The 24038-nt window shown below is 47.7% G+C and overlaps 1 protein-coding gene across 1 annotated transcript; it reads left to right on the plus strand.

Moving 5' to 3' along the window:
- The first annotated feature begins 3335 nt into the window (after positions 1-3335).
- On the plus strand, positions 3336-15496 carry LOC122677345 (actin, cytoskeletal 3-like). Its single transcript, XM_043877345.1, has 4 exons — positions 3336-3495; positions 5762-5950; positions 8077-8258; positions 15353-15496. The coding sequence occupies exons 1-4, from the start codon at positions 3336-3338 to the stop codon at positions 15494-15496; spliced, it is 675 nt and encodes a 224-aa protein (XP_043733280.1).
- The last annotated feature ends 8542 nt before the right edge of the window (positions 15497-24038 follow it).

A 24038-nucleotide genomic window follows, 5' to 3' on the forward strand; every position in this document is an offset into this window, starting at 1 on the left:
TCTGGCCTCTGATCGATTTCTATTGATTGGGGAAGGCCAAGAACCCTGCTCGGTATGGGTCTGCCCGCCCTCGGAGAGAGGAAAGAAGGGTGTGCTCAGTGGAGGGACCAGCAATGGCTTCTCAGAGGCTTTGGGAATCTGCGTTTTCCCCACCGTGAAGAAACGGTGGCTTACAAGACGATGTGATGCCCTCTAGTTGGTCCTGAGACAACACAGAAGGTGCTCACCCTTTTGGTACCTGGGAAGGGTATGAGCCCATTCTGCAGATGGGGAGTCAGGGTGTTGTGGAGCTCGTCAGGGCAGGGCTGGGGTGAAGAGTGGCATTCCTGGCCCGCTGTCTGGATCCCTCTGGGGCAGTCATGTGCCTCTGGCCAGAGGGTCTTGTTTGCTCACGGAATTTAGGCAAAGTGCCCCCTGACTGCATCCACGCCTCCTGCAGATCCTGTTTGAGACCTTCGGTGTGCCTGCCTTATATTTAGCCAACCAAGGAGTCCTTTCTCTCTATGCTTCCGGCCACACCGCTGGTGAGTTGCCCCTGGGAGCCCATGGCCATGCCCACGCCCAGCCCTTCCCTCTGGCTGCCCACTCCCTTGTTGCCAAATAGAAAAGAAAAGAAAAATTCATAAAAGCCACTTACGAGCTCTTTTCATCCCTCCTGGTTGAACATTCTCCCCCACCTCCCGCACTGAGTCACTTTTTCCTGAACATCTTTACTGAGGTATGATTGATACACCTGGATACACCTTGAGGTGTGGATACACTCTGAACCCACCTGCACAGTCAAGAGGACGAACTTATCCACCATCCCCAGATACTTCCCTCCCACCCCCACACGCTGCCTCCTCCAGTCTGTCCTCAGACAACCACCAGCCTGTCCCCACACATGTGTCTGCATCTTCTGGAGTTTCCTAGAAGTGTCATTATGCAGTGGGTACCCTTTCCTGGGCAGCTTTTTACACTCAAAATCATTATCTGGGCATTCACTTGTGCTGTTGTTTATATCAACAGCTCATCCCTTGCTGCTGCCGAGTAATGCTCCTTGGTATGAGTGCCCCTACTTCATCCATTCACCCGGGAATGGACATTTGGGAGGTTTCCAGTTGGGGACTTTTATCAACAGTTTCTGTGGACATTTGCACGGACACTTGTTTTCATTTCTTTTGGGCAAATACTTAGAAGGGAGGTGACTGTGTTATGTGGTAGGGGGATGTTTAACTTTTTAAAAACTCAGCCCAACTAGGTGCAGCGTGGTGATGCATGGACTGTTTTGTGTGGTCCCACACAACCGTTGTGACAGGCCCGGTTCCTCCAAGGCCCTTGATGGGGTCAGTCTTTCATTTCTGCTTCTGAACAGGTATGCAGCGGTGTCTCATTGTGGTTTTGATTGGCATTTTCCTGAAGACCAATCAGATTGAGCATTTTTCACGTGTTTATTTACCATCCGTAGATCTGCTTCCGTCTGTTCGAATGTTTTGCCCAATTTTTTTAAATTGACTTATTTATCTTTGAGATTTATGAATTCTTTTTGTATTCTGGGTACCAGTCTTTTATCAGCCAGAAGTTTTGCAGCTATTTATTCCCAGTTTATGACTTGACTTTTCCTCCTCATGGTGTATTTTGAAGAGCAGAAGATTTTAACTTCAAGGAAGATCAATTCATCAATTTAGTTTCTGTGGATCTTATTTTCAGTGTCATATCTAAGAAATAGATGCTGAGCCCAAGAAGTTTTCTGCTGCTTTCTTCTAGAAACTTTGTCCTTTAGTTTTCCATTTAGATCCATTTTGAATAAATTTTTGTATGTGGTATGAAGTATGAGTGAAGTTTTACATGTGTATAGAGGTCTCATTTCCCCCACAGTATTTGTTTAAAGACTCTGCTTGCTTCACTGGATTGCCTTTGCACGTTTTTAAAAAGCCAGTTGTCTGTGTGTGGGGGTCTGTTTCTGTGTTCTCTCTTCTGCTTCATCGATCTGTTTGTGCGTGCTCAGTCGCTAAGTCGTGTCTGACTGTTTGCGACCCCGTGGACTGTAGCCCGCCAGGCTCCTCTGTCCATGGAATGCTTCAGGCAAGAACACTGCAGTGGGTTGCCTGCTCCTGGCTTAATAAGTCTTAAAATGAGAAAACGCTGGTGCCATGCCCTTGTTGTTCAGTCGCTCAGTCGTGTCTGACTCTCTGTGACCCTGTGAACTGTAGCACACCAGGATTCCCTGTCCTTCACCATCTCCCAGAGTTTGCTCACACTTATGTCCATTGAGTCGGTGATGCCATCCAACCATCTCATCCTCTGTCATCCCCTTCTCTTTTCTTCTCCTCAATCTTTCCCGGCATCAGAGTCTTTTCTAGTGAGTTGGCTCTTGGCCTCAGGTAACCAAAGTATTGGAGCATCAGCTTCAGCGTCAGTCCTTCCAACGAATATTCAGGACTTATTTCCTTTAGGACCGACTGGTTTGATCTCCCTGCAGCCCAAGGGACTGCCAAGAGTCTTCTCCAACACCACAGTTCGAAAACACCAATTCTTTCGTGCTCAGCCTTCTTTATGGTCCAGCTGTCACATGCATACATGACCATTGGAAAAACCATGGCTTTGACTATACAGACCGTTGCCTGCAAAGTAATGTTTCTGCTTTTTAATACACTGTCTAGGTTTGTCATAGTTTTTCTTCCAAGGAGCAAGCGTCTTTTAATTTCATGGCGGCAGTCACCATCCACAATGATTTTGGAGCCCAAGAAAATTAAATCTGTCACTATTTCCCCTTTTCCCCCACCTGTTTGCCATGAAGTGATAGAATAAGATGCCATGATTGTCATTTTTTGAATGTTGAGTTTTTTTCCCTCTTTGACCCTCATCAAGAGGCTCTTTAGTTCCACTTTGCTTTCTGCCTTTAGAGTGGTATCATCTGCATATCTGAGGTTGTTGATATTTCTCCCAGAAATCTTGATTCCAGCTTGTGATTCATCTAACTGGGCGTTTCATGTGATGTACTCTGCAATAAGTTAATTAAGTGGGGTGACAATATACAGCCTTGACATGGTCCCCTGCAGAAGGGAATGGCAAACCGCTTCAGTAGTCTTGCCTTAAGAACCCCATGAACAGTATGAAAAGGCTAATACCTGAATGTCTGATTTAATCAGAAAGCCTGCAGGCCTCCTCTCCAGCGACCCAGATTGGCACCATCCTAGCACACTCTCCTGCAGGGAAAGAAAGTTTTCTCCTCGGATCCCTTGTCTTCCCGTCCGGTTGGTTGCTCCTCTGCCATGTCTTCAAGCAGACCTGACAACCGACGAGCAATGCCCTGCACGTGACATGATGATCCCAGGGTGCTTTCTTGCCTAGGGATGACGATTGAGTCTGGAGAAGGAATGACGTACTTCGTGCCCATCGTTGACGGCTGTCCTTTGCATCAGTCAACCTTCCACATGGACATTGCGGGCCAAGACCTAACCTTGTACCTCCTACGTCTGCTGTCAGAAAGTGGGCACTCGCTGGTGAGCACAGGTAGGACACTGCTCTTCGCAGCCAGGTAAACCAGTCTTCGGGCCGTGATAGCCTCCTTAGCTTCCTCCACCTACAGCCCTCAATTTGTAAAGCAAAGGCTACTTTACCACCATTCTGGTCCTAAAAAGCAATGCTCTCTATGTCGAGGGACACTTAGTGCATTGATGACGGCAACAAGGATGATGGTGAAGATGAGGTTATGACGGTGATGAAGGCGGTGATGCGGGTGTAACGGTGATGATGAAGGAGCTGATGGTGGTGGTCACGATGATGGTGGTGGTGAAGGTGGTGAGGTGATGCTGACGCTGATGCCGACGAGCTAAGCTCTAAAGAGTGCTTACCCTGTGAAAGGCAGCTGGCTAAGGAAATAGTCTGCAAACATTCTCTCATTGCTTTATGCTTCAGTACTCTGAGTAGAAACAATTACCTCCATTGCAAGAGGAATAGGTTTAGGAAAGTTAGATGACTTCAACTTCCCATGACTAGCAGGTATAACTTCTGGGAAGGGAACCCAAGGACTCGAGACAAGGAAGTGCCTGTCCACTCTTCACCCACTTCCTGGACTAAATTCCCAGCCTGTAGACCCTACATGACACCCATTCCCACCAAGCCTATAACTCACTTTGTGGTTTCTGGTCTTCTCAGGTGAGAGGTCTATATCCAATGCAAAGCATGGAGCCCAGAAGAATAGTGGCAATTAGAGGAAAGCAAGGGACAGTGGTAAGGATCGACTGGGATGGACTCATACATTTTACTGACACCTCACACTTAGCAAAGTCAAATATGCATTACTTCCTCTCATCCTTACAGCAGTACTGTGAGGAATGATCAGTCCCACTCTTGAAGACGAGGAGAGGGAAGGTTAAGAGGATAATGAGCTTGAAAGTGAAAGTGAAAGTCGCTCAGTCGTATCCAGCTCTTTGCAACCCCATGGACTATACAGTCTATGGAATTCTCCAGGCCAGAATACTGGAGTGGGTAGCCTTTCCCTTCTCCAGGGGATCTTCCCAACCCAGTGATCGAAACCAGGTCTCCAGAATTGCAGGTGGATTCTTTACTAGCTGAGCTACAAGGGAAGCCCAAGAATACTGGAGTGGATAATCTATCCCTTCTCCAGAGGATCTTCCCAATTCAGGAATCAAACTAGGGTCTCCTGCATTGCAGGCGGATTCTTTACTAACTGAGCTATCAGGGAAGCTTGGCGCTTGGTAAATGGTGGAAGAGGTAATTTGAACCTATAGTTGTCTCACCAAAGCCCAAACCAGGCAAAGAAGGGGAAACTATAAGCTGTTACCCAGGAGGCAAGGAAAGAGAAGGGTGTGACCAACAGCATCAGTTGTTGGAGGGAAAGAAGTCAAGAAAAAGTCTACTTTCAAATTTCACCTCTCCCACTTCTGCCATTACAAGTGACAGATTCACCATCCTGGTTTAGGTGAAGTGACAAGGTAAAGGTCAGATGTCCATGAGCTGAAGAACCGGTGGGATTTCCCAGTGAGCAGGTGTAGGGAGAGCCCTCTGACCCAATCTCAAAAGTGATGATGGATGAAAAATAAAAGTGTAACACCAGGAGATGTAGCTGAGTCTGAAACCTGTTGTCAGCAGTCCAGAAGGTGGGATGTTTCTGGAATAGGGGGCTGCTGTTGTCTTGGGCAGTTCTCCAGAGGAAGGGGCAGTTGTGAACTGTTTGGAGGCAATATTCGTAGCAGGTAGGGATGCGAGCACCATCACCTCCTAGATTAATAGATAATAGAATTGAACTTGATCATCCAGCCCCCAAAGCACACCGCATATAAAATGAAGACACTTCTCAAACATTTGCATTTTAGTTCAGAACATCCCTAGCCCACCCTTCTCAAGCACAGACCTGGCCCCGACACGTGTCGCAGATCAGCAGGTACTAGAGTTCTGTTTAGTCACTACGTTGTGTCCAGTTCCTTGCAACCGCATGGACTGTAGCCCACAAGGCTCCTCTGTCCATGGGATTTCCCAGGCAGGAATACTTCAGTGGGTAGCCGTTCCCTTCTCCAGAGAATCTTCCCAACCCAGGGATAGAACCTGAGTCTCCTGCATTGCAGGCAAAATCTTCACACTGAGCTATGTGAAGTCCGGTACTAGAATATGAGATGACAATAGAAATTGCGGCTGCAATGGCGCTGTCTGGTCCCCACACCTGCAAGGAGCTGAAGCTTCAGAAGGAGGCGCCTGGAGAAAAAAAATCCTTTTGTGAACTCGGCTCACAGTCAGACCCTTTTCGTCTCTTCCACAGCTGATCGGGAGTGTGTGCGGGACCTGAAAGAGAAAAATTGTTTTGTGGCTTTGGACTTTGAAAAAGAGAAGGCAGAAGCCAACTCTCCCTCCTACCCACAGAAGTGTCAGCTGCCTGACGGCCAGGAGATAGACCTTGGGAAGGAGAGGTTTTTCTGCCCTGAAGCGCTTTTCCAGCCAGACCTCATAGGTGAGTCCGTGGAGGGGGTCAGAGACGAACTACACACAGGCAGATGAGCGTGTCGCAAGGCAGAAGGAGATGGGTTGCCAGGAGGGCATTCTATTTTGAGCAGCAAATAATAGCAAGCTGACACCTCGTTTCAAAAGGTCCCCTGATAGCAACTGTCACTTATTAAGCACCCAAACACGGTTTACCACTATTTAAGAAATAGTCTCCAGGACTTCCTTGGTGGGTCAGCAGGTAAACAATCCACCTGCCAACACAAGAGATGAGGGTTCGATCCCTGTGTCGGGATGATCCCCTGGAGAAGGAAATGGCAACCCGCTCGGGTATTCTTGCCTGGAGAATCCCATGAACAGGGAAGCCTAGTGGGCTACAGTCCATGGGGGCTCACAAAAGAGTTGGACGTGATTTAGTGACTAAACAACAATTAACATCAACACACCCGTATGTTGCTGACCATTTGTGCATGTGTTGTGTCCTTCCAGCCTTCCCCAGATCTCACATTATTTCATCTTACAGATGAAGAAACCTACGGGAAAGTGTTAGATCATTCATCAAATGTGATAAGATGCTATCCTGGACAGCAAGTCTTTTTCATCATGTATTATTTATATTCTACCTACTTACCAAATAGCTCGGAATATAGATATTCAGACAAAGCAAAGAAGCAAAACCCATGGAATTTGAAGGAAACTTTAAAAATCTGGTTGATCCAGAGATTTTAAATGAAGGTTGAGCCAACAAAGCTCTCTGGCAGACATGGGCGAACAGAAAAAATAAATGATGAGGGATAAAATTCCCTGTGATTGGGAAAATGAAGTCTGCAAAGTAGTCAGGGAAAGCCAGCTCTTGCCTGATATCAAAACTTAGAGATAATTGGTTACATTAATAAGGGACAAAGGGGAATAAAAAATAAGTCAACTTCCCCAGAAAGAGTACCTAGTAAGGACCCAGCGTTTTTATCCAGTACAGGTGAGCCAGGTTCCGAGTTCTCCGACAGGCTGTGTAGGGGGTGAAGGTTTAGAACATGGCTCACACCTCCAGATTTTAAGGGTAAATGAAGAAGCCGTTGGGTGAAGTCTCGCCCACAGCATGAAAGTTCTCTTCCGGGTCTAGGTGGACGGCAGCTTTGTGGGCACAACTGTGACTTTGACGGTAGCTGCAGGTGCACACGTCTCCACGGCTCCTGTGAGTTAGACTTTTCAGTCCTTATCCCAGGGCCACACGGCCGGTACCGTCACAGCTGGGGACACAGTGATAGGCACCAGCCATCCCTCCCGGGACCTCACAATCTCCGAGACACAGGACCACAGTGCACACGTCCTTTGGGTCTGTTCTCATCGCCTCTGAGGCCACACAGGCAAGGGATGAGTCAGGAAAGGAAGGACCAGGGTGAGTTTCCAAGGCCAGGCAAGGGATGAGTCAGGAAAGGAAGGACCAGGATGATTTTCCAAGGCCACCTGAGCAAAGACCCTGTGGCTGCAGAGTCCTTTCATAAGGAAACGGATGCCAACACGTTAAAAACTAGTAACTCACAGACGAAGAGAACAAACACACGGACACCAAGGGGGCGGGATGAACTGGGAGACGGGCTGACATTTATACACTATTGATCCCGTGTGTAAAGTGGACAGCTAATGAGAATACCGTAGAGCTCAGAGAACCCTCTTCAGGGCTCCTTGGTGACCTAAATGGAAAGGAAATCCAGAAAAGAGGAGATGTATGTGTGCATATAGCTGATTCACTTTGCTGAACAGTAGAGACTAACAAACAACTTTGTAAAGAAACTACCCAATAAAAATTAATCTAAACAATTTTTTAAAATTAAAAATTAATAGCTGTTGGTGACATTTGGATGCAAGGTCTTCCGGATGAGCGAGGAGAGTTAACATTTATTTCTTCAGTCGTGAGTCGCGGACCCCACGCCTGCACTGGGCAGTTTACGTACTTTATTGTGTTGGACCTGTAAGGGCCTCGAGGTCAGCGGTGCTGTTTGTCCACTGCACTTGAACTGCCTGAGACTCGGGGGCCCCCGCCTCCCTGGTCCCTGCCGGGGAAGGGAGGAGCCCAGGGGTGCAGCCACTGGGCCTCTGGTCCCCTAAGTTTCCTCCTTGTCCCGTCCATCCTGACAGAGCGGAACGACCTGGGCATCCACATAAAGGCATTCAAATGCATCGGCTCCTGCAACCCTGCCCTCTGGAAGATCCTTTTTGGCCACATCATCCTGTCGGGAGGTACAGGCACCTGTTCTGGCCTGAGGTCCCGGCTGCAGAAAGAAGCATCCGCCCTGGTCTCCCCGAAGATTAGTGTGAAGGTAGGGCCCCTCCACCCACCCTCTGGGGCTCGGCGATTTATTCCATGTTCCTGGAATGCCTCCGAGGTGCCAGGTGCTTGCAGAAGCCCCAGTTAACAGAAAGCAACAAAACTCTGGGAGCTTACATTCCAGTGTGTGTTGGGGGGAGGGTGATAAGGAGTGAGCAATTCAGGTCATATGTTCGGAGGGTGATATGCTGGGAAGCGCTATGAGCCTCGGGGTCAGGGAGACAGACAGGAAGGAGAAGGGGAGAGAGGTCAGGGCAGGGGCACTCCTGGAAAGGCGGTTTTCAGTGACTACTTGAAGGAGGAGAGGGGAGCAGGTGGATATGTGGGGAAGAGCATTCAGGCACAGGGAACAGCCCACACAGCGGCCCAGAGGCAGATTTCTTAAGGAAGTGCTGAGGAAGGTTGGCTGGGCTGAGAGAGGGAGCGGGGTAAACGGGGTCAGAGAAGCCATGCGAGATTTTACTGTGAAGGAGACTGGGAACCAACAGGAAGGAGGTTTGGGCAGAGCAGTGACATCAGGCCAGGCTCTGGAGTGGGGGTCGGGCTGCTGTGTGGGGAGTGGACTGTGAGGATGCAGCTGGGAGGTGATGCTGGGGTCCAGGTGAGGGATGCTGGTGGCTCAGAGTTGGCAGCATGGGGGGTGTGGGGAGGTGGCCAAATTTCGAGCTCACACTCAAGGCAAAGGCAGTAAGATTTTAAGGGAGATGTGAAGTAGCGGTGAGACAGAGGACCCCGGGCATGTCCTGAAGTTCCAGCCTGAACACCTGGGGAGACAGAGACGCTGTGGCAGAGATGGTCGAGGGCACCAGAGGGGTGGCCAGGGGAAGTCTGAAGTGGCATTTTGGACGCGTCCCCTTGGGGATGTCTCCTGTCTGTCGGGGAGCAGAATTCAGGAGGGATAGAGCTCAGAGGTGGGAGGAGGCTGGGCTCCAGCTCCATACTGGAGACGTCATCAGAGGCGGGCCGCCTAGAGACCAGGGGCGGGGGTGCAGACAGGGTACTGGGCCGAGGGCCACATGCAGCCCCTCGGCCCATCGGGAGAGGCTGGAGGAACAGGGGCGTCCCGGGAACTGGAGCTCCAGAGTGCAGGCAGGAAAGGAGGAGAGAGGGCAGCCCTGCTGGGAGCAGCAAGCTGGCCTAGAAATCCTGCAACTTTGGCAAGTGGGGCAAGGCTGAAGACCGGTTCCTGGGGGCCTGGGATTCAGCATCTTCTGTCGGGTGAGACAGACCACCTGGAGGGCCTAGATAGCCGATGTCTGGAGGGGACTGGAAGGACTTTTGCTGCAAGAAGCACAGAAAAGCCGGGCGACAGCTGGGACGTGAGATCAGAAGGAGTTTTGCGGTTGTGGTGGTGGTGGTTTTAAGATGGGAGAGGTACCTGCCTGTATGACCTCTGCCGGGGACTATCTGGGGGGAGAGGAAGCTGACGGTGCAGAGAGAGGCTCCCCCCACGTCCCCCACCCCATCCCCACTTCCCGGATCCAGGTCTGCAAAAGGCAGGCCGGCTTCCACGCAGCTCGGGCTTTAGGAAGCCAGGGCCCCTCCCCTGCCTGACCCTCCACCCCTGCCAGGGGGTTCCTGCCATGCCCTCAGCACCATGTAAACTTTTCTTGTTTACTTTCAAATTCACAGCCTGTATTTCTTTAGAGCAGTCTTAGGTTTACAGAAAAACCGAGGATAAAGCAAGCTCCTGCATATCCCTCCCTGTGAGCCCATCCGTGGTTTTCCTCTGGTGCACTGGTTACAACCGAGGAACCGATCGTTGTCAACTGAAGTCTGTAGTTGCCATTAAGCTTCACCCCTGGTGGCGTGTGTGTGACGGGCTTTGAGGAATGTAGAAAGGCATGCGCCCACAGATACCCTGTCCTGCAGAGGAAGTAATTCCACATCCACTATCCTGTGGATAGTTCACGTTAATAGCGCCCTGGGCGCTGCCCACTGCTCCCCACCTCCCCCGTCCCCAGGCAACGACGGATGATTTTAACATCTCCATAGGTCTGCCTTTTCCAGAACGCCACGTAGCTGGAATCAAGTCGTCGGAAGCTCATGTGGTTGGAATCACAGTGCATGTAGCCTTTTCACATGGGCATCTTTTTTACTCCATTTTTCAAACATTTTCTTTTTTCCCCCCTGTTTATAAAAGTAGCTCTGTAAGCAAAGTTTATGCACTGGGTTTTTTTCTGCTTCTGTTAGGTCCATACCATTTCTGTCCTTTATTGTGCCCATCTTTGCATGAAATGTTCCCTTGGTATCTCTAATTTTCTTGAAGAGATCTCTAGTCTTTCCCATTCTGTTGTTTTCCTTTATTTCTTTGCACTGATTACTGAGGATGACTTTCTGATCTCTCCTTGCCATTGTTTGGAACTCTGCATTCAAATGGGTAGATCTTTCTTTTTCTCCTTTGCCTTTATTTTATTTTATTTTGCCTTTGCCTTTAACCTCCCTTCTTTCCTCAATTATTTGTCAGGCTTCCTCAGACAACCATTTTGCCTTTTTGCATTTCTTTTTCTTGGGGATGGAATTGATCACTGCCTCCTGTACAATGTCACGAACCTCCGTCCATAGTTCTTCAAGAGATGGGAATACCAGACCACCTGACCTGCTCTTGAGAAATCTGTATGCAGGTCAGGAAGCAACAGTTAGAATTGGACAGGGAACAACAGACTGGTTCCAAATCAGGAAAGGAGTACTTCAAGGTTGTATATTGTCACCCTGCTTATTTAACTTATATGCAGAGTACATCACGAGAAATGCTGGGCTAGGTAAAGCTCAAGCTGGAATCAAGATTGCATGGAGAAATATCAATAATCTCAGACTTGCAGATGACACCAGCCTTATGGCAGAAAGTGAAGAACTAAAGAGCCTCTTGATGAAAGTGAAAGAGGAGTGAAAAAGCTGGCTTAAAACTCAACATTCAGAAAACTAAGATCATGGCATCTGGTCCCATCACTTCATGGCAAATAGATGGGGAAACAATGGAAATAGTGACAGACTTTATTTTGGGTGGCTTCAAAATCACTGCAGACAGTGACTGCAGCCATGAAATTAAAAGACACTCATTGAAAGAAAAGCTATGACCAAACTAGACAACATGTTAGAAAGCAGAGACATTACTTTGCCAACAAAGGTTCATCTAGTCAAAGCTATGGTCTTTCCAGTAGTCATGTATGGATGTGAGAGTTGGACTATAAAGAAAGCTGAGTGCAGAAGAACTGATGCTTTTGAACTGTGGTGTTGGAGAAGACTCTTGAGAGTCCCTTGGACTGCAAGGAGATCCAACCAGTACATCCTAAAGGAGATCAGTCCTGGGTGTTCATTGGAAGGACTGATACTGACGCTGAAGCTACAATACTTTGGCCACCTGATGTGAAGAACTGACTCATTTGAAAAGACCCTGATGCTGGGAAAGATTGAAGGTGGGAGGAGAAGGGGATGACAGAGGATGAGATGGTTGGAAGGCATCACTGACTTGATGGACATGAGTTTGGGTAGACTTCGGGAGTTGGTGATGGACAGGGAAGCCTGGTGTGCTGCAGTCCATGGGGTCGCAAAGAGTTGGACATGACTGAGCGACTGAGCTGAACTGAACTGATACAGTGGGTTTGGAATTTAAGTCCCAATTTGCACCATGAAGAAGCATCTTCCTGTCTCTCCCTCTAACTGTAAGGAACCAGCTCAGCGTGAGCCCAGGCTGGGTGGCTGGGGTTGGAGGGATGGGACCACCCACGTGCTCTTGGTTAAGTAGAGGCCTTCTTTTCCCCTCAGAGACCGAGGCCTGAGGGTTGTCCCCCAAGCACAACAGTGCTCCTTGCTCTGGGTGGTCTCTATGCCTCCTCCTCCAGAGCCATTCAGACAACAGGGAAGACTCAGGAATTTCATGGAAAGATAAATGTATCAGGTATTATATAATCAATACAGGCCTCCCTTCCAAAGTCAGCAGCCGTCTTGTATATACATTATAAAACTCCATTATTATTATACAAATCCATGTAATACTGGAAAATTAATCCTATCCCTTCCTTCCTAAGACTGCAACCCTCATCATAAAATAGGATCCACCAGGGCACACATTTATATTAAAGAACAGTGCCCCGGCCTTTGCGCTTCCTAAGGCTGCTGTCTTCTTTATACAGTTTCCTATGATGCTGCATAAATATAGGTAATGTTGGAAAATTGTTACTGACCTGCTTCCTCACCTCCCAAGGCTGCAGCCTCCTTCCAGCATCTCACATGAGATGAGACATTTACATAATTATTAGAAAGCTCTTATCCCTCACGGCTTCTCACTCTGAAGTCCTGCGCTCTCCTTAGGAATGCTTTTCCGCTGCTCCTCCTCTTGACCCTCCGAGTTCTTACCTGTAAAAACCTTGCATTAAACCAGGAAGTGAAGGTGTTAGTAACTCAGTCATGTCCAACTCTTTGTCATCCCATGGGCTGTTGTCTGCCAGGCTCCTCTGTCAATGGGAGTCTCCAGGCAAGAATACTAGGGTGGGTTTCCATTCCCTTCTCCAGGGGATCTCCTCGACCCAAGGATCAAGCCCCGGTCTCCCACATTGCAGGCAGAGCCTTTACCATCTGAGCCCCTAGGGAAGCCCCTAAACCAGAAAGGAAGGCAAGCTTAGCCAGAATGGAAGACAAATGGAAGCATGATACAGGCTCTCTGTGTTTCTTGACCTCCATTGCAAAGAGCACCCTTCACACTGTCTTGCATTGGCTTTGCCCGCCAGCCTGTGGCTGGACTGAGGTTTGAACCAACCTCTCCCATCCCTACTTCTTCTGAGCCCTCAAGTTACTCCCCAGCCTCCCACCCCGAAAACTTCTCCATATGAAGCTTGAAGGCATCTCCCTTTTCCTATAACTTTATTAAAACTTAGCTCTGGCTCTGCCCAAGTTCTCTCCCATCTAGACATCTCTGGAAGAGAAGGGGATGTGGGTTCACCTTTAGTCGTCCGCAGGGCTCATTGTATTGTCCCCTAAAGAACAGAATGCTCTCCCTAAAACAGACTCCTCTCCCTTCGGAGAACAGCTGGTTTCCATGGGGCAATAGCTTCTCCTGACAACCTAGATCTTGCTATAATAATGTTCTTGTGCCATGATTTCCTCTTATTTCTTTAGGAGAATTCCCCCCCGCCCTTAGAATCCATTTCCAGATGGGAGTTTCCTGAGCCAGAAATATATGCACTGTTAAGGCTTTTGGAACCTACGGCCAAGGTGCCCCTGAGAATAGCCAGCCTCCAGTCCTATCAATGCCGGGGAGACAGTGTCTCATCCACGCTGTTCCTTCAGCATCAGTTCAGTTCAGTTCAGTTGCTCAGTCGTGTCCGACTCCTTGCGACCCCATGGATCGCAGCACGCCAAGCCTCCCTGTCCATCACCAACTCCGGAGTTTACTCAAACTCGTCCATTGAGTCGGTGATGCCATCCAGCCATCTCATCCTCTATCGTCCCCTTCTCCTCCTGCCCCCAATCCCTCCAAGCATCAGGGTCCTTTCAAATGAGTCGGCTCTTAGCATCAGGTGGCTATAGTATTGGAGTTTCAGCCTCAACATCAGTCCTTCCAATGGGGTCCGTCATTTTAAAAACTCTTTTCCAACTGGGTAGATGAAAAATAACTGTTTTAATTTTGTTTCTTTAATGACTAATGAAGGTGAGTCTTTGGCAGGTTTCCCAGCTGTCTGTAGTTTTTCTCTTTTTCTTTTTTTAAATTGAAGAACAGTTGCTTCTCAGTGCAGTGTTCATTCCTGCTACACGCCAGAGCGACTCAGTGATACACGTGTGTTCATTTTTTAATGTTCTATCCCATTATGGCTTATCTCAGGATACTGAATACAGTTCCCTGTGCTATATACCTTCTTGTTTATCTTCTTTTACTTTAACATATTTTTGTAATCACTTATTCCAACCTCCTGGCCATTTTTTTTCTGCTGGGGGCTTTGCTCTCTTTTGAATGAACAGATCTCATTTTGTGTACACCTTTGCCTGGTTTTGTTTGTTTGTTTAGACAGGACATAGATGGGGTCTGTGGCTCATCTAGGGTGGCAGCTTATTGATGGGAAAAAAGTCAGAACATAGGCACCTGCGACCAGCTCTTTTCCCTGCCTGATGCCTGACCCTGAATATGCTCTCCCATGCCCTTTCTGATCCTTTTCCTTGTCTTTTTTTTCCCCCTTAAAATTTTAGCAGTTTTTCTTGTCTTAACCAATAGTAGCAGATGGTTTCCAAGTCAAGCATGGTTCTATGGCGATAGAGTCAGCAAGCTTCCCCATGACTGAATCTGATAACTCATCATTCCCACTTCCAACTGGACCTTGGGTGTTTGAAATCCTCCTTCTAAATCCCTTTGTCCTGCAGTAGTGTGTTCACCTCGCTGATTAGGAGAAGAAACATGTTGTACTATGACGTATCTAAGAGCCTTAAGGAAAGTCAGTAACAGGTGAGGATGACACCATCTGACCTTGAGCAAGTAAACTATCCTTCAGCGCCTCAGTGATGCCACCCTGCAGGTGGGTGTGGAGGCGTTGACCTGCTCAATCCAGGGGGGACCTGACTTGGATAAGAAACACTGCTATCTGCCTCACACATGGCTGATGTCAGTCTAAAAGTAAGAACAGAGCAAAAGCCAGAAAAAGTCTTGATGTGATGCCCCAGGTGGTAGAGAAGATCTTCTCCACCTGGTCTGATTACTTGGATTTTTTTTTGCTTATTTGTATTTTTTTCTACAAAATGATGTATGCCTTTTGCATGGTCTTAATATACGTATCAACTGTGTCATGTATTTTAGAGTGAATCCAAGAGTCAACTGTGAGTCTTTTGTGTTCTTATTCCTTTTATCCTATAATTTTAAGCTACAAGCAGTGGGATGAGGGCCACGAAGCATCTTTAAAGGTTGGAATAGACTGTACTCGCTGGGCAGTGGGGGAATGACTACCTGTGAAGTTCGCTCAGGGGTTGGCATTTTGTTCCCCCAGTTTGCTAGTATTTTGATCCAGGTTTCTCTCCCTCTCTCCCCTCTGACCCTCCCTCCTGCCTCACCCTCCTCCCTCCCCTCCTCCACTCCCCCTCTCTGCCTCCTCCACCCCCGTGCAGGTGTCCACCTGTCCGTATTCCGTGTATGGTGCGTGGGTAGGTGGCTCCATCCTGTGCTCACTCTCCACCTTCAAGGACATGTGGGTCACCAGAGAGGAATACAGCGAGATGGGCTCCTCGGTCGTCGGGAGGAGAACCCTCTGATTCATGGCTGTCTGGACTACATCGCCTGTCTCACCAGCTCCAGGCTGAACCTCGGCTTGACTGAACTGATCAGAGCTCGCAACAAACTCCAACGTGGGCATGGCCCTTCCTCCCCCAGACTTCGATTAAAAGAGTCAACAAAGAACAGACAGGCTCTTTGAGCAAAGCTTGCAGCATTTTGGGAAATGCTCACAGGGATCTCTCTGCATCAGAGCAGAGTCATGAGTGGAGGGGACCTCTGGCAACTGTGTATCAGTCAGCGTGGCTAAGCTGTGCTGCAGAAACAAACATTCCCCAAGACTCAGTGCCACGGAACAAGAGGCTTTCTCACCCGTGTTGCACGTCCACTGAAGGTCCCAGGGACTCTCTGCAGCTTCACCCTCACCCCAGAATCAGGCTGACAGAGCCGACACCATCTGGAACACTGTCTCGCCCTGTGAGTGCAGATGTGGGTGGCCTGGAGGACCTTTCACTGGCAGCAAAGGTGCACGCTGCACATCTATTCACAATTAATTGTCCAGAGCAAGTCACGTGGCCCCAAACCACCGTGGGGGCAGGGGAGGGCCACCCTGACGTGCGCTTGACCTCCAACATGGGCGGAGCAACATGGATGCTCTGGTTCCTGAAAGCACAGTTAGGTTCCTGAAAGCATGTCCTTCACGTGTTTATTCCTCATTTATTCCACACAAATACCAGTAAGATTGTTTTGTACGTCTCCGAATTAACACTTAAAATGGCATACATCCTCTACCAACTCTGTAGTTTCAAGTAAGGATTTAATCACGGTGAAATATTAGTTTTAAAACTGCATAATATGAACGTGGCTAAAAACCACATGCGTTCGTACATGCTGAGTTGCTTTGTCACGTCCAGCTCTTTGCAACCCCCCCAGACTGTAACCCCCAGGCTCCTCTGTCCATGGGATCCTCCAGGCAAGAATACTGGGGTGGGTTGCCGTGTCTTCCTCCAGGGAGGCATCAAACGTGCGTCTCTTAAGTCTCCTGTGTTGGCAGGCGGGTTCTTTACCACTAGCGCCACCTGGAAAGCCAAAAATCATATGCTTCTTATTTATGTTTGTTAATCACATTTGTATAGTAATGCTAGTCTTTGTTCTGTTTACTGTCTTCTGTTCCAGAGTGTAGGATTTTTATTCCTTTAAAACTGTGTACATAGTATGTATATAATAAATTGAAATATCTGTATTTAAAAAAAGAATATGCAAAAGCTGGTGGCCATTGCTGAAGAGAGATATTACAGAATTTGCTATATAAGAAATAAGTCTGTGATATTGGCTTATTCCAGCTGATTTCGTGGTGCAGGAGCCGAAGTTGAGAGAGAGGCTCACGAACTTGAGCAAGGTCATTTGTCAGGGATGGGTTTAAATCTGTAAAGAACCCCAAGTAGGGCCACTGGAGATCAGGAGCAGAGAACTAAGGAAAGAAAGTCAGCACGAGCATCCAGAAGTAGTTCCCACCTAGAGGCCCACGTTCCCCCTGCATCCGTTAGCAGCCCCTTTGCATCCTCCTCTCCCCCAGCCCCTGGCAACCTCTCACCTACTCTCTGTCCCTGTGGAAACGCCCTTATTCATTTCATAAAAATGGAGGTGCACAATACATGGCCTTTTGTATGTGGCTTCTTTCACGCACTGTGTTTTCAAGGTGCATCTGTGCTGGAGCCCGTGTCAGTAAATTCATGCCTTTTCATAGCTGAATGACATCCCACTGTATGTCTGGACCGCATCTTGTTTTTTCACTCATCCTTTGATCCTCACCACTTCTGTGTAGACCCATAAGCGCCACCCACACACCCTCCTCCCCCCCTCCTGCCTAGATTGGAGCCGACCTTCAGCTGACCTTGGGAGCCCTGGGTTGATGGAGGCTGGGTCCTGGAATCCCTGCTTGGAGAAGAGGCACTGGGACTCTTAGATGCTCAATCAACTGACTCATCTTGTGTTGGGTTAAGCTGCAAGACCAAGGATCATCTGTTGAAGCAGCTGGTGTTTCCCTAAACGATACATATGTGGAGGGCACAAGTAGGGGACGGGTTTCATCCTTTGGTGCCTGAAGCCAGCCAGCCCTCATTTCTTCAGTTTAATGACATAATAAATCACACACCCCTTGTTGTTATACTTAAGTCTCAACTGAATCTTTATCTCTTGGGAGCCAAACAAAGTGTGCATAATGCAATTTATAATAACCAATTAGAAAATAAAATTGACAAAGGGGAATAAATGCTATAAAATACCCAGAGAAGAAAAGTAAACTAACAAGAAATATAGGAGCCTTCCATTAAGAAAACCGTAAGTTTCTATCGACTTCCTAAAGAAGACGCCAATACACGGAGGAAATGACGTGCTTGAGAGTGAGAAACAATATATAAAATGTCAGTTCTCCCCAGTTCACCCAGAGAGCCAGTGAAACCCTAATGAAATCCCAGTGAGATCTGAGTGGAATTTGACGAGATGATCCAAGGGTCATTCAGAAGAGAAAATACCAAAGATACAGGCTCCCTCTTGGGGTGTCCAGAGCCGCCCCCTTCACAACAGCCAGCAGCACACGGGCCGTGGCCCCAGCCACGCCTGAGTCTCAGTGCTTCTCAGAGAGCCACTGCCCAGCACCCTAGGATGCGGTCCTAGCTGGTAAAGGTCCCCAGGATACGGAGCACAGCATATGTTGGGACAGGACTGATACCTTTATGGTCCAGCCCTCTTTCTCCCTCTGCGTCTTCCTTTGGGGGTGGTTTGGATGAAGTTTACACCTACCATCTCCTGCAAGTATGGGCATATGACCAGAGCCTGGCTGACCAGTCCTAGTGGAATGTCACCCAGGCCAGGTCAGTGAGACTCAATTCCAGGACATTAACTGTTGGATAGCAGCTCCCATTGTGAGGGAGCTACCCTCTCAGATAGAAGTCTAGAGCTGCTGACTACCAGCTACCGCGATGGAGAGCCCACGTGAGAACTAAGCCATGGCAGAAGATCCCGGGGTGGGGAGAGGAGAAGGAAAGGGTGGGAGAGGAAGAGAGACAGAGAGAGAAGCGGAAACAGAGAAAGAGATTCTGACGCCTCACAGCACAGCTTGAACCAACCAAGCCTGAAATCCATCACAGAGTCATTGTTTGGGAAGCCAGTGTATCTTACTTTTATTTAATCTAGTCTGTAGTTAAAGATGATTCTTTAAAACAGAAGAGGCCTGGGAACCAACCTTAGGTGCTATGGATAAATATATAAAAATAAAATCCTTTTCCTTGTCAGTGTATTTGGGATGGAATTTTGCCCTGGGATTTAGACCTGGATAATCTTTTCCAAAGAGAAGAAGGTGACGACAGAGGATGAGATGGTTGGACATCACCAACCATCACCAACTCAATGGAGCTGAGTTTGAGCAAGCTCCGGGAGAGGGTGAAGGACAGGAAAACCTGGTGTGCTGCAGTCCATGGGGTCACAAAGAGTCAGACGCGACTGAGCGACTGAACAACAACAATCTTTCCAAACACCTGGCTTTGGAACATACCTCCTCCTGGGGTGTATTATCCACTCACTCTCTCATTTTCTCATTCACCCTAAAGCCCCTTTCTACCAGGAGTGGGGTGGGGAGGGTTGAAGGCAGGAGGTCCCCTGAAGTCTCTCTTCTTCCACCTGAGAGAGGGGGTGTCACAAAGCTAGCAGGCTTGGTGAGGTTTTATTTTCCTGGGGAAAGGGCCTTGGTGCCCACTGGGAGGGCTCTCAGTCTTGACATCGTCACCACCGGGGCTGTGAGCCCAGGCGGACTCTCCAGCAATGCCAGCCTGCAGCAGAAGGCCTCCGGCAGCTCTCTCTCCAGCCCCCACGCCTCGGCCGCCAGAACAAGCGCAGGCTGTGGATATGGGAGCATCCTCACCTCCCCAGGCTTTCCTGCCTCTCTTCTCATCATCATTCAGCCAGTGATTATAGCAGGTGTCAAGCTGAGTGCTCAGGATACAGAAAAGCGTTGACCTTGCTCTCCGAACTCCCCAAATAGCCAAGAGAGGCTTCCAGTGCAGGTGGGTGGGGGGCGAAGCTGGTGGGATGCCCAGAGAGATGTCCGTCTTGTGTTCCACGGGACAGATGTGAAACCCACCCTGCGGTTGTGAACGGAGGGTGTGTCTGACTGGAGAGGTGAAAAGTCCATTCAGGGAGGGTGAGCCTAGGGGAACTTGTGGCTTCACACACAGAAATCCGGCTTGCCTGGGGAGTGTGGTTATCAGCATTCAGCAAGTGATTTACACTAACTACTCAAGAGTGAGTTTCTCCTATTAAATACACGGCAATTAGTGATCCTAATAGCCCACTACGACTTAATTGGATGCTGAAAATGGCTTTGTTAAAAGCCAATTGAGAGGTGGGGGTAAATAACTGTAAACTCAGCCCCCAGGTGACTCTCCTGCACCTGGAGAGTTTGGCCTCTGCCTTTGGTTGGATTCCCAATCCGAGCCCAGGGTGTTGCATGCCATGGGCAGCTCTTTGGAGCTCAGATTAGGGGGCTGTTTATGCTCAGTCTGGACAACAGCAGTGAGGGAAGGCGGTTCAGCTGGGGCCATCCCGTCACTCCCGGGACTTCCTGACTTGAGGTCATTTCAAGTGAGCCCCCTCCCAGCTCACTCTGGGCGCCAGCCCTGGCCCAGCCCAGCCTTTATCTGAGCACTTCATGCTGGATGCTCAGGAGTGGAGTCCAGGCTAGAGGGGACCCAAGGGGACCACTTCTTGTTCTTTATTTTCATCTACCTGGCCAGCCAGTCAGCCCTTCATCCATCCATCCCCATTCATCCATTGCTCCCTCTGTCCTCTCCTTTATCTGTCCATCCATCCACTCCTTCAACCATCCATCCATCCATTTACCAGTCCATCCATCCCTCCTCCTTCACTTCATCCACCCACCCATCCATCCCTCCATCTCTCCCTCACTCATTTGTTGAATACTGAGGTCATACCTCATAAGGGTACAAGTTTGCAGTGAAACACTAGGATTTGAAGTCTGGTTCAAACAAGCTGTATGACCTTATGCAAGTTACCTAACTTTATAGCACAGTTTCTTCTGCTGTAAAGAGGAGAAGACCAAAGAATTGCAGTGGATTCAAAGAACTGACCCATATAAGGGGTTTAGAAAACTGCCTTGTGGGTAAAAAGTGCTCAGTAAATTTTTTGAGCACTTTTTTTTTTTGTCTTTTCTCAACCTTTATTTTTTTAACCAAAGTGAAATTCACATAAAAATTTGACAATTTTAAAGTATACCATTCAGTAACATTTGGTACATTCAAAATGTAAATTACCACTCCTATTAGGTTCCAAAACATTTTCATCACCCTGAGAGAAAATCCTGGGCTCATTAAGCCGTTGGTCCTCACTTCTTTCTGCCCCAGGTAGTCATCAATCTGTGTTCTGTCTATATTTATGTACCTATTCTGGATATTTCACACAAATGGAACCATATAATATGTAGTCTTTTATGAATGAATTCTTTCACTGAGCATAATATTTTAAGGTTTGCTTATCATGTAGCATTTATTAACAGTTTGTCACATTTTATTGCCAAAGAACATTCTATGTATGAATAAAACACATTTTTTGAAGAATTACTTGTCAGTCCTGTGGTTAAGACTTTGCCCCTCAATACAGGGGGCATGGGTTTGATCCCTAGTCAGAGAGCTAAGATTCCCACATGCCTCACGTTGAGCACCTGTTTTATTATCACTATTATTAAATATTCACCAAGAGTTACTGTAAATCAGATTTAAAGAGACGTTTTAAAGAGAAGTCCAGAAAAAGTTCTGGAGTTCAAAGAAGGTTTCATAGAGCTGGTAGCATGCTAAGGAATTATATAATACTCAAGTTTGCTCAGACATTGGAGGACAAGGAGCTTGACTTGGGAATGTGGTAGTTAAATGCTTCCAGAGAAACCTTTTTGCTGCTTTGAAATAAAGACAATACTGTGATCTTATTCTTATGTTTTATTTCTGTTCAAGTCATTGTTAAAGCTTGGTGCTTTTTTAATGTAAATCATGACACTGCATTAAACTAAAAACTTTTTGATGAGAAGACTGGTTTAACATACTGGTATTCTTAATTACCAACATTTTAGTGAGCAAAGCAACTCGCTGTTTCTGTATCTCCATAAAGAACAGACCCAGATGATCTTCCAGATGTCTTCTAACTCTGGACAAAGTCAGGGTGCATATGTTAGATTTTCCAGCACCAAAGCTCACTGATTTATAGAAGATGCTGAAATCTGTGACTAGGTGTCTCTTGAGAAAAAGCCATAATGTCAGGGGAAAATGGATAACTTAAAAATAAAAGCTAAGCTGTGGAGTAGTTGAACCCACTTGGAAAGTCTCAAGTTTGGTCTCTGCACCTCCCACCAGGCGGACCAACTGCCAGGCTCGACAGTCGGGGAGCGGGAAGGGCACGGGAGGGGAGAGCTGGTCTACCTGGAGCCGGCTGTGGGCTCAGGGCGCCGTGCGTCACCGCAGTCAGCGCGACGTGCAACCTCAGGCTCATAGCGCCATTTTGGCTCGCCCTACGTGGGATGGAAGCCTGAACTTTAATGGAAAAGTCTACATAATGCAAAGCAGACACCATTGGCTCTCCTTTCACACAACTCGCTCCTTTCCGAAGGAAAATGGCACGATGGGGAAAAAGGAACTTCGCAGTCATGGCTGAGCTGTGACCTGTGACCTCAGGCAGGTCACATGATCATTCTGAACTTCCCTTGACCCAGCATCGCCATTTCTGGCCGTCTGCTCAGTCTCTATCTCTGTTCTTATCTCTATGTCTACCTCATCTCCTACACTGGAGAAGGGAATGGCAGACCACTCCAGTGCTTTTGCCTTGAGAACCCTATGAACAGTATGCTATGACAAACCTAGACAGCATGTCAGAAACCAGAGACATCACTTTCCAACAAAGGTCTGTCTAGTCAAACCTATGGTTTTCTCAGTGGTCATGTACGGACGTGAGAGTTGGACCATAACGAAGGCTGAGGACCAAGGAGTTGATGCTTTCAAACTGTGGGGCTGGAGAAGACTCTTGAGAGTCCCTTGGATAGCAAGAAGATCAAACCAGGCAATTCTAAATGAAATCAACTCTGAATGTTCATTGGAAAGACTGTTGCTGAAACCAAAGCTCCAATAAACTGGTCACCTGATGCAAAGAGCTGACTCATTGGAAAAGACCCTGATGCTAAGAAAGATTGAGGGCAGGAGAAGAAGGGGTTGGCAGAGGATGAGATGGTTGGACGGCATCACTGACTCAATGGACATGAGTTTAAGCAGGCTCCGGGAGACGGTGAAGGACGGGGAGGCCTGATGTGCTGCAGTCCATGGGGTCGCAGAGAGTCGTGACTGGACAACAACCGCATCTCTGTGTCTATGAGCAGAGCTGCTACAAGAATGAGTGAGAAATGGCATGTACAAATGGTCAAGCTCTCTCCAAGCATAAGACATTGGCACAAACCAGGGGTCCTCAGACTGAAAGTGCATCCCAATCACCCGGAGGTCTTTCTGGTGACGGCTGTTCTGGCTGGTGTGAGGTGATATCTCATGGTTTCGATTGGCATTCTCCGATACAAACTCTTCTCTGGTGTTGAGCAGCTTTTCAAGTACCTGTTGGCCATCACTATGTCTTCTTTGGGAAAATTCAGATCTCCAAATATTCAGATATTTTGCCCATTTTTTAATTGAATTTTTAAAAATATTGAGTTGTACGAGCTGTTTGTATATTTTGGATATTAACCCCTTATCTGTCATATCATTTCCAAACATTGTCTCCCATTCCATAGGCTGTCTTTTCATTTGTTGAAGGTTTTATTTGCTGTGCAAATGCTTTTAACTTTAATTAGGTCCCATTTGTGTTATTTTTGCTTTTATGTCTTTTGCCTTAGGATATGGGACCAAAAAGATATTGTTACAATTTATGTTCCTACCTATGTTTTCCAGGAGTTTTGTGGTTTTGGGTCTTACGTGTGCGTGCATGCTAAGCTGCTTCAGTTGTGTCTGACTCTTTGTGACCCCATGGACTGTAGCCTGCCAGGCTCCTCTGTCCATGGGATTCTCCAGGCAGGAATACTGGACTAGGTTGCCGTTTCCTTCTCCAGGGGATCTTCCAGACCCAGGGATTGAACCTGCATCTCTTATCTCTACCTGCATTGGCAGGCAGGTTCTTTACCACTAGCTCCACCTAGCAAGCCCTTCAGGTCTTACACTAGGTCTTTAATTCACTTTGAGTTTATTTTTGAATATCAAAAAGACCAAAAATAGCAAATGTTGGAGTGAAGTGGAAATAAGGGAACCCTGTACACTGCTGGTAGGAATATAAATTGGTGCAGCCACTGTGGAAAATAGTATGAAGATTCCTCAAAAAACTAAAAATAGAACTGCTATACGATCTAGCAATTCCACTCCTGGGTATTTATCTGAAGAAAACGAAAACACTAATTTGAAAAGATACGTGAATGTCAATGTTCATAGCAGAATTGTTTACAGTAGCCAAGACATGGAAGCAACCTGAGTGTCCGTCAAAAGAAAAATGGAT

This window comes from Cervus elaphus, chromosome 2 (assembly GCF_910594005.1).
Source record: "Cervus elaphus chromosome 2, mCerEla1.1, whole genome shotgun sequence".
Lineage (NCBI taxonomy): Eukaryota > Metazoa > Chordata > Mammalia > Artiodactyla > Cervidae > Cervus > Cervus elaphus.